This window comes from Alligator mississippiensis, chromosome 6 (genome assembly GCF_030867095.1).
Source record: "Alligator mississippiensis isolate rAllMis1 chromosome 6, rAllMis1, whole genome shotgun sequence".
Taxonomy (NCBI): Eukaryota; Metazoa; Chordata; order Crocodylia; family Alligatoridae; genus Alligator; species Alligator mississippiensis.
The window spans coordinates 63,896,564-63,907,881 of NC_081829.1; the positions used below are offsets into that span (position 1 = coordinate 63,896,564).

Sequence of the window (11,318 nt, forward strand, 5' to 3'; positions counted from 1 at the left end):
CTAGCTTGAGCCACTGTTGGCATGTGCCTTCATTTCTGGGATATCTGTCTGCTTATAAATTATCTGATTATTATCTGATTTAGCCTAGCCAGGTTAGACTAACCTGCAAAGATTGAACCAATTCAGGCTCAGATTTTTTGAATGTCTGTCTCTAGCCTTTGAGAACACACACCTTCCAGAAGAATAAATTAATAAGGTTTAATTTATCCCTCACCTGTTCCAGGCTCTCCTGTTATTGTCTTCATAAAGCAGAAAAGTCATTTTTTTACAGTATTGTACTGGAAGGAACTCCTGTTTTAAACATCCAGCTGCATTTCTATTTTCATAAATGAAACTCCTGATGCATCTTGGTGTGCCCCGCCCAAGCCTTATGCATGCTGTCTACATGTTGCTGAATTGAAATTCATCTTTTTCCATCCTGAATTAAGACAAATTTTAATGTTTTTTCCTTGTGCCATCACTCAAGGATGCTGTAGCCCACTAATAACAATAACCAAAGGTCTGGAGATTAGTATCTTTTAAGACAACAAGCCGATAACAGAAGGAAGATTTTATCTATATTTGAAATGTGAACTAAATTATATGGTCAGTTATCTCTTTGCTTCCTCAGCTCTTGGTCCCCAAGTTGTAGTTGCACCGTTATGTATTGTGAAATTCTTAAAACGTGTAAATATACCAAGCACCAAAAAATACATATCCATACAACACAAATGATAGGTGTGCATAAGTATGAAAAGGGAGAGAAAACCCTGTAATTTGTGCAAAGGTTAGTCTTTCAAAGGCATAAAAAGTACCATCCACCTGTACATAGCATGATTTACTTCTTTTAAAAATCTGCTTTCTTTTTGTGTACGTGTGTGCATGCATGTGTTAGAAGTTACCTGGAATGTGCTGTATCCTCCTAGAACAACACTAGGAAAAAGATGTTTCCACTGTTAATTCAAGAATCAAAATCATAAAGTCAGATACAGTATATGGCTAGGAAGCAGCACTGTAATAAGTTAGATTAACATAAGCAAAAGGTTTTGTGTAAATCACACTTAATACAAAGGCAAAACAACTTTGAAATTCAATTTTCTCTCTGAAAAGTATTGTTCATATTGGAAAATATAATTCATAAATGTTTTACTCCTGTTTCATAGCAGTGTAATTATTTTTATTTCAAAACACTTAGACAGGTACAACTCTGGAATAGTAGATGCATCAGGTCCTATATCAAGGAGTGATGTAGGATTTTTTTTTCTCCTCAGTACTATCAACACTAACTGTTTATCTCCAAAATGAAAATGGTTATGGTTCTGAAATGCCATTGTCATTGTAATTTTGTTCACTGTAAGATGGAAATGTCAAGTGCCATTCATGAATTAACATACAATATAGTATTTTGTAAAATTACATTCTGGTAAAAAAAAAAAAAAAGTTTGTGATTGTGAGTTTTTCACGGTACTATATATTAGGGCTGTGTGAAATGGCACCATTCGAAGTTTCAATGGAACAGCATTCCGTTTCGAATTTCATTTTGATTCAAAACAGCTGTTCCATTTTGCTTCATCGAAACAGTGAAGCTGTTTCAACTCTGTTTCGATGTTTCACTAGATTGGGCTGGAAGCGGGGAATTAGCCCTGCTGGGCTGACTTCCCATCCCCAGCGCTAGATCGGGTGGCAGGGAGTCAACCCAGCGAGGCTGACTCCCTGCCCCCAGCCCAATTAACACTGGTGAGGGGAACTGAGCCATCAGGCTCAGTTTTTTTCCCCAGCCCGATCACAGCACTGGGGAGGAGAACTGAGCCCAGGCTCAGTTCCCTTCCCCCGTGCTGTTATCAGCTTCCCACAGCCTGGCAACAGGAGACAAGAAGAGCCAGGGCTGTACTCCCGGCTGCTGCTGGGAGTGCAGCCCTGGTTCTCCCTTGTCTCTCACCACCTCACTGCTGGCTGCTTTAAAACTTGAAACGTTTCAAAACTTTTGAAATGTTTTGATGAGCCTTGTTTTGTTTCAAGGCTGTTTTGAAGCCCTTCATTTCAATTCGATTTCACTGTTTTGTGCTCAAAATGAGTCAAAACAGCGTCAAATTGACACAGCCGGTGAAAGTTCACACAGCCCTACTATTTATACTTAAATGCAGTGAAATAGCGTTTGTACAATGATTTTGACATCAATAAATTCCAGTTCCTCTTAGAAACAATTAAAAAAAATTCTATTTCATATTCCTATGCATGAAAAGCTGAGAAATGATTGTTTGGTCAAAATAAGATTTTATTGGCCAATTAAATGACTTACACGAGAGCATATTTCTTAAGCTTCCAAGAAAGAAAATTTCCTTTCCAATAAATTAACTTTATTGGGATCACAAACTATTAGATAATAGAAGAAAGTTTATCTAGCAAAAATGTCTCTCACTCTATTAGATTGAAGAACAATCTTTCATATCACCTAACTGAAGAGACTATTCTAAATCTTGTTGCATCCACTAAGTAAGACATTATCTTTAGCATTTGTAATCTTAACACGGAACAATGATTTAGTGCAGTTAAATGAAAATGATCAATGTATATTCTAAAATGAAAAGCTAAAAATAAATTAAAATATATGTTATGAAATAAAATATCAGCTGATATTATAGTCAGATACTTAGCTAGCTAGATAGATAGATACTTAATATCAGCTGGTATTTTAGTTAGATACTTAAAGCTGAAATCATGATATGCTTAAATAAATTCTGTCTCTTGTTATCAAACAGTGGGCCAGGAAGAAAAGGATCAAGTTGGTAGTTGACCCAGAATATGAAACGAGTTCAACTGGAGAAGACAGTGCTCCAGAATGTCAGAGGAATAAGCTTACCAACCCCAATATTCAGAACAACATCAACGGCAACATCTACATTGCACAGAATGGATCTGTTGTTAGAACCCGTCGCATTTGTCTCACCAATAATTTAAAAGTCACATCCCCAGTTAGGCTGGGGAAGCACTTCAAGAAACTGGACAAGCTTGCAGTGACACATGAGGAGAATATCCCACTGAATACATTGTCAAAGGGGCCATCTTCTAGTGATAAATTGAACACAAGACCATCTAGTGTCTCGTTTGCCTCCTCGACAATAGGGGCTGACAATATAGCAACAAAGCCAGGAGGCAACAAAATAAAAAGCACAGAAGAGCAAGAATCAGTGGTTGATAATGAGGATGTCAAAGAACCCTTGGAATCCCACAGTGATCACACACAATCAGATGAAGAAGAACTCTGGATGGGCCCTTGGAATAATCTTCACATACCAATGACAAAACTGTGATTTTTTTTTTAATTTTATCTTAATTTTTACTTCAGTTTATAATAAACTATGCTTTTTATTGTCACAGAGAAAAATGTATGAAATTTGTATTGTGCACATAAGTTGTATACTTCAAACAACATGCTTTAAAAGTTTAAAAAAAAATTTGCACTCATATTTGTACCAATTAATTGTTCTTCCCAACAACTATTTTGACAGGCTCTCAATTCACTAAACAATACTTCATTAAACATTTATCAGTTTTGTTGGATCTTGAGTTATTGTTTAATAAACAGTGAACTAATAAACGCACAGCAACCTTTTGTTGACTTTTCCACAGATTCTATGCAACCCTAAGCTATTTCACTGTGTCTGTACCATTTAGACGGAAAACCTCTGGTTGAAATTTATGGAAAGACTGCCTGATTCTGATCTCACACTGAAGTTGATAAGAAATGTGCCAGTTTATTCATCCTGAGGATCTAGCCTGTTGATATTTATTATAACACTGATGTGAAGCTAGTATAGTGTTGAAAATATGTTATCAGATAGAATAACATTGTTACATAGAGAAGTAGAAAAGGAGATTATATATAATAACAATTATACAGGGGAAGGAACCATAAAATTATGTATCTTTTCAAGTTACTTTCCCTAGTTTTATTAATTTATTTTATAAATTTCACTCATTTTAGTCTTCTTGTCTAGTCAGTCTTCCATCTTTTCCTGACACGTTGTTGTTTACTCTTTATATAGTCATTGTCTACAGATTTTATACTCCATCACTAATTACTCTATTATGGTTATATTCACTAAAAATTAACAAGGAAAAATGCAGAAGCCTTAATGATAGAAAGAGACACAATAGGTAATTTGGTAGGGGTGGAGATTAATACTTTTTCAGATACAGATAGCCATTGGCTCACAAGTTATAATAACCAGTCTGCACCAACAGTACTGAACATAAAGCTATTGTAAAGGCAAATGAATCATATCAAAGTGGATGAATAGTAGAGACTTTATGAATTAAATGTGCATAAAACAAACCTTTCAAGGGCAAAGTGTTTGAGAACACACAGATCTTCTTTTGTGAAAAGTAACAGTAAAAGTATTACATGTTAAATTTATTATATGGAAATTTAGTGCTCACCCTTTGTTTCCTCAGTTGTGATCAGTTGTTTCAATATAAACATATTGCAGGGAGACATCATCTTTTATATCCATTAAATAATACTGGAAGGAGAACTATTTCATTATTGAAAGCCTCCCCCATTCTCGAAATTTGCATTAGAAAAAAGAAAAATAGTCACTGCAGAAACAGTTCTTGTCAGGCCATGCATTAATTTTCTTAGGGAATAGGATCAATTCTAATTAGTTATGAGACTATGGGCACGTGCAGATATACGAAATGTGTACACATTGGGTGACTAACAGGGATCCTAGTTTTCCCTGATAAAAAAATAGCAAATTCTGTGATAAACCCCCCCAAATCCATGATTAAAATTATAGACACCCCCCACACAGCCCTGCTGATGCCCTTCACTCCCCCCACAACATCGCCCGAGCCCTATTGGTGCTCCTCCCTCCCACAGCCAACCCACCCTGCTGATGCCCTTCACTCCCCCCACAACAGCCCCCCCAGCCCAACTGGTACTCCTCACTCCCCCCCACAGCCTCCCAGTCCTGCTCATACCCGTTGCCCCCCACCCACAGCCCCTGCCCCCCCAGCCCTGCCACAGGGGTCCCCAGTTACAGGGGCTATGGGTCCAGGGACCCAGGTCCACAGCTCCCTGCCCCCAACAGAAGGCAGCAGCTGCTGCAGCAGAAGGAGCACAGAGCTGGCTCCCCCACTGCTGCCTGTCTACTGCAGGCTTGGGCAGGGGCAGGGCCAGCTTGCATCTGCAGCATGCACTCCCGGGGGGTAGAGGGGACCTGCACCTCCCAGATCTGTGTGCAGGGGAGGGTACATGTGCACTGTGGGTTCATGCTCCCAGTGCTGCTGCCCTCACCCAGGGCCTCTGCAGTGCAGCATGTGTGAGCCAGAGTGGCAGGGCATAGTGGGGCCATGCAGAAAAGCTGCTTGCCTCTGCAAGCTCCATACTGCCCTGGTCACACTTCCCTTGTGTGCACAGGGGCAGTGTGGGCAGCAGCACAGGGTTGTGCCCCTTGCTGCTGCCCCTGCCTGGAGGGGAAGTGCGGCCAGGGCAGTGCAGAGCTTATAGAGGCAAGCAGCTTTCCTGTGTGGCCCCACTGTGCCCTGCCATGCTGGGTCACGCACACTGCATAGTAGAGGCCCCAGAGAAGGGCAGCAGGGCTGGGAGCATGAGCCCACACCACACACCCGCCCCACCCCTGCCTCCACCCCATGCACAGATCTGAGGGCTGTGGGTACCCCCTTACCCCCTGGGAATGCATGCTGCAGTGGAGAGCTGGCACCATCCCCCACCCCCAGACAAGCCGGGCCCACAGTGCATGGACTGGGAGCTGTGTGCTTTGGGCCAAGCAGGCTCTGCGCCTCCTTGTGCAGCTTCCTGCACTCCTGCAGGAAGCCACAGATGGAGGCATGAAGCCCACCCAGCCTGGCCCATCCCATGGCTCATGGACTGGGAGCTGCATGATATTGGCCCAAGCATGCTCTGCGTTTCTCTGTGTGGCTTCCCTAAAGGGGCAATAGCACACCACTCTGGGTCCATGCACAACCGGCTGGGCAGGCACTTCTGTGGTAAGCTGGCTGGTGGCTGAGGGAGTGGGGAGATGTTGAGGAAAGACGTGGAGTGCCAGCCCGGCTGGTGGTGCATGGACCTGGAATGGCATGCTATCAGCCCTTCAGGAAAGCTGCACAGGGAAGTGCGGAGCCTACTCAGGCCAATAGCATACTGCTCCCATTTCATGTACCACTGGTGGTCTCTCCATGTAGGCCTTCCCCCAATACCTCCCCACTCCCTCAGCCGCTAGTCACACACCAATGTGCTGCCCCCTCCCCCCCCCGGCCCTCTGCCTCTTCCTGCAGCCCTGGCAGTCGCCCACATCCACACCTGACACCCAGGGCCCCCCCAACCATGACCTGCAACCCCTACTTACCTTAGGCTCCAGGAACCATCAGTGAGCCTGAGCCAAGCCTTTAGTAACTGTGCCTCAGGCTGTGGCCTTTCCCCCTCTCCCTCCCACTCCTGACAGGGTTGAGGGTTTCCTATCCTTTTTGCAATTATCTCTTGCAGGCTGGAACTCTGTTTTTCTGTGGGAAATGGAAAACCCAGATCCCTGGTGACTATACACATGTTCCAGGGTAGAAGGAAGGGTGCTTTAATTAGACTGGCTTTCAGACCTGCTCTAAATAAGGTGCCTGCAATGTCATGTGCTTCAAAATGGCAGTGGGGGGTGCTTTAACTGAAGTTTGTTTGACAAGCTTTAGTTAAAGTGCCCCTGCCACCATTTTGAAATGCAGGGACACTGAATACAAGTGACATGAAAGCTGCTGGAGAACGCTAAATAGCATGCGCCAGCAGACTTGATTAACTGAGTCTGCTCCAACACATGCTAATTAGCATACATAGGAGTAGAGGTCTGCCACATGTAGAGGTGCTTGCTGTGCTTTCAATGTTTATACATGTTCAGTTACATAAAACACAGGTTAGCCTGATCTACGTAGTGCATCTCCTCAGGTTAACTCAGTTACATTAGGCCAACCATTTTTGCCCAATATAAACTCCCTGAATGTATGTACAATTCAGCACTTAGATTGACCTAAACCTTGTTAGGTTTAAGTAGGCATGCCACACCACAAATCTCCATTCAATGTTGAAGTCAGTAAATAACTAAAAGTTTGTAATGTTCCATTGTCCTCTCACATTCACATTTTTTTTTTAGGAAATTTATCTGTATTTCTTTACAATCGGTTGTTATGTAATGAAAGTTTTGTAAATATGAAGTTTCTGTTGTGATTAAGATAACTTAATTTTTAACCTGAGATTTCAGATGTCCCTGTTCAAACAGGACTAATGAGAAAGTCAGCTTTCCTTTAGGAATGAAAACTCAGCAAAACCCATCAAGCAGAAAACAAAACCTACATTTGATTTTCCTTTTCTCAACTTTTCTATCTTAGCATATTTGTACTTGGTAGCCAATTGTACATAGCTGTCTTTCCAATTTAGCTACTGCTTGAAGCACACAGACAAGAATCTTGGAAGAAAAAGGATTTTATTATTTGCAATCACTAGTCAAATGATATATTTTGCTTTTAAAATTCAGCTGGCAATTCTGATGAGGTCATTGCTTCTACAAGAAAAAAATCCCTAGCTCTTTTTAATTTGCTAGCCATCTGAAGTGTGTCTCTGTTTATATCCTAGTTCCCTTATCTCCTAATCTTAGATCCTATAGTATAATGTACACTTGGAATCCCATCCAAGACTTACACCTACACCAGTTAATAGTGCAAGAGATAACGCAAGTCCTACTGCTGCTGGTAGTGCTACTGCATGCTTATCAGATTAGAAGATTGTCAATACCTGCTTCTTAACTCACCAGAAAGACTCAGAATATGAATTATGTTGTATTAGCTGCAAAAGACTTTGCCTTTTCAGTTGTGGATGGGGCCAAAATAAAACCTACAGACATTGTGCAAAATAAAGTGGTTTGCAACAAGACAGTTTATTTAAATATTGACTGTGGAAGTGGACAACACTGCAGAAAACTAACTTTTTTTTCAGAATTAATACTGTAAAACTAATGTGTAAACATCTACAGGCTATCAGAATCATAAGCAGTGCAGTTTTACAAATAAATAAATCCCTGGCAATAACCCCGTGATAAATTCATTCAAAATGTATTCATGTAGCTTTGTTTTGTGTACCTTCATCTGGATGACAAACTACATGGTGGACGGCTAACAAAGGTAATGACTTTTGTTTGTGAAATCATAATGAATTTAGATTGCACCTCTCTGGGTAAGTGCCAATTCCAATGTACTACCTTTTTCAGTATACTCAAAAAAATACTGATGCTGACCAGAAGATTTTACAAGTTAGAATGAGATCTGAAAGTAAATACAGTATGATTTGAACTTTCACTTCAGTACCAGAAACGGGTTATTTCAGAGAAAAGTAACAAAAGATAATTAGGGAACAGTAGGAGAGTTAAAGAGGAATTAAAATCCTAATCCTACAGTCCCTTGAAATCAATGGGAGATTTGCCTTAAAAAGGACTGAACAATCCTGTTAAGTGTTAATTGGGTCATACAAGGTGGTAAACATTCTAACCATCATTGATTTCACTGCTGGTACAGTGCTCGGTATCTCACAGGGTCAGCCCCCACAAATCTATTTATACAGAGCTAGGCAGCTTAAGGAATGACTAAGCAGCAAAAGGGGTTTAGCCATAATCAAGGTTCATAACAATCTACAATATTATTAAAAAATCAATAACAGTTTTATGTAACCTACTGGAGTAGCTTGCAGACAGCTCACAAAAGAGTGAGCTATAGCTGATTCAGTACTAAGTCCAACATATTACATCTGTTATCTTCTACTACCAGCAATGCTCATGACAAATATGGTAAATCTGCCATTACTATTTCCTGCTTCTGAAAATTAATATTGTCAGTGTTCCAACTGGGGGGAAAAGTGTTACAATGGGACAAGGGTGTAGGTTGTAGCCGTGTTGGTCTAGAGACATAGGCAGACAAGGTTCTTTGCATAACTCTAATATCTTTTTTTAGACCAACTTAAATATTTGGAAAAATTCTTCTTAGCAAGCTTTTGGGTATAAATACCCTTTCTCAGGCTGAGGAAGCGTCTGTGGTTGGTGTGTACTCTTCCTGGATGGAATTCATTATAGGTGACTTGCTTATAGGAATTCATTCCATCCAGGAAGAGCACACACCAACTGCAGATGCTTCCTCAGTCTGACAATGGGACAATGCATATAAAAACTTTTCCCCCAACCAGAGATTACAGTGTCCATTCTCTTCATAAAAGCTTATGCTGGACTTCCTTCTCCTTACCTATATCCATCCTTTCTACAAGAGAAATACAGTAATGTAGATTGTGGAAAAAGAAAATTTAACAATTTTCAAACCTCAAAGATGTGCATATCCTCATGATTCTTTTCTCTTCAGCTTTTTCAATTATTTTGTTCAGTTTATTTTTTCATTCCATCCCTCACCTAAATATCCCTTCAGTTTTTCCCTATATTAATTTTTTTTTTCTTTCTCTCTCTTTTTTTCCTTTCTTATCCATTTTTCTCTCCCATTTGCATCTGGTCCTGGTCAATTTATAGTTCTCTTTCCTTGTCAGTTTTCCTTATCAAGACTTTCTGTCTCCCTATCTTCTACACAGCTTTATTGCTTGTATTCCAGTGCTAGAGTTTTTATGTTCACAAGATTAACCAGGTCCTGCTATGTTTATTTGTCCCAAGTCATTAATATGGCCAGCAAATAGTTTTTCTCCCTACCACCATTGTCATGAGCAGGCCATTTGGTGGGTACTTAGAACCAGAGCATCTGGGCTAAGTACAGACAGTCAGACACAGTGCAGCTGAATTGATTCAGTCTTTGCAGGTTAGTTTAAGCTGAAGAGTTTGAACCAATAAGCAAATAAACACATGTTCACTTCTGACTCAGGACATGCCACCACATGCCTACAGTGGCTTGAGCCAGAATCTGGGGGCTTCTAGAGCACAGCTGTCAGCCACTCCAAGGCTTTCCCCCACTCCCTGCTGGAGCAGACGGGTGAGGCCAGGCCCCAGACAATGTCCTGCCTGGGTGGGGGGAAGGAGGGAGCAAGAGGGGGAAGGTAGTAGCATTGAATTCATAAAAGCTTGAACAAAAATCGTTCTTGCTCTGAAAAAAACTATAAACTGAAAATTATAAACACAGCCTGGGAGGTGTGTTTGCTTACTCTTTCTGCTGCCCCTGAGGTCTCCTGGATTTGCAATCAAGTGTCAGAGAAGCAAGACTGCACAGAGTTGCTCATCACTTCCTCTTCCTGCTTCTAGATGCCTCTGGGATTTGTAGTCCACAGTTGCAGGCCACGTTAAGTTTTAGGAGGGCAGGGCAGCTCCGTACTCAGGGGAAGGAGAGTTTAATCCCCCTCCCTGGCCCCTAGACCACAGATGGGATTTGCCTGTGAGGGACTATGAGCCAGCCCTTACTGGGCTGGCTCATTGCCAGCCACAGGGCAGGGCCAGTCCTATTCTCTGGAGCAGACAGCACAGCCCTGGCTGGGGTAGAAAGCATGATGGGATGCTGGGGGACTCTGATTTAACTTGAACCAGGAAACAGTCTGGGATAGAAGTTTCATAAACTGGTTTGATTTCAATCAGTTAAGTCTGATACTACATTCAACCGGGTTTATCTTAAACCAGTTTCGGCCTTTTTGAAAATGGTTTATGTGCATTGAATTCATGTTCTGTTACAGGCTTAAACCAGTTTGTGATCATTTAAACCGGTTTGTGTGAAACTTCTGTCCCTAGCCCAGAGGTTCTAGCTGTTGACTTGGTGTGTGACATTAAGTAAGATGCTTTACTGTGTCTCAGTTTTTGTACCTGTCAAATTCAAATAATGATACTTGTCCTTCTTTATTTGGTGTACTGTTATCTGAAAATGAAAAGTAGTATGTCAAGAAGTTACCCACAGTTAGTTTGTGACTAGGTCAGTCATACCCCTGTGGCCTCTGTAGAAAAAAAAAATGCTGCACAGAAAGTAAAACACTGTGTCTACAAAGTGCAAAGCTTGTGTTAACTGGAATGGAAAGAGAATTTTAAATATATATATTTCATTTAAAAATCTCAGTTTAAATTCTGACTAAAATACGATGGAAACTTGCTTATAGGTGACTGATACATTTGTCAAGGACAGCCTTTCTGAAGGATGCCAAGCACTCAAGAGTTCAGTATTAAATATGCTTCCACTGATTGAAGGCTTTTAGGGTTCTAGTGTATTGAGGTGACCGTCCATAGACTTCCTGCATGTGGTAATCTGAGCAGTTGGGAAGTTTGCTGCTTCATGCCTTTCACCTTGTCTCTACCTCCTGGAAATGCTAGTAATTCAAAACT

General features: G+C 41.2%; 1 protein-coding gene and 1 long non-coding RNA gene across 3 annotated transcripts in view; one reads left to right on the plus strand and one right to left on the minus strand.

Moving 5' to 3' along the window:
• PCDH15 (protocadherin related 15) overlaps nt 1-3,598 on the plus strand; it is a 1,303,618-nt gene extending 1,300,020 nt beyond the window's left edge. Inside the window, exon 41 of the mRNA XM_059729933.1 lies at nt 2,739-3,598. Within this exon, the coding sequence (XP_059585916.1) occupies nt 2,739-3,290 (552 nt within the window). The 3' untranslated portion in view covers nt 3,291-3,598. The remainder of the gene's footprint in view (nt 1-2,738) is intronic.
• Nucleotides 1-10,419, minus strand: part of LOC109282401 (uncharacterized) — a 74,179-nt gene extending 63,760 nt beyond the window's left edge. For both annotated transcript variants that reach the window (XR_009463061.1, XR_002089368.2), the window contains exon 1: nt 10,163-10,419. This is a non-coding gene — a long non-coding RNA (uncharacterized LOC109282401). The remainder of the gene's footprint in view (nt 1-10,162) is intronic.
• Between the last annotated feature and the right edge of the window lie 899 nt (nt 10,420-11,318).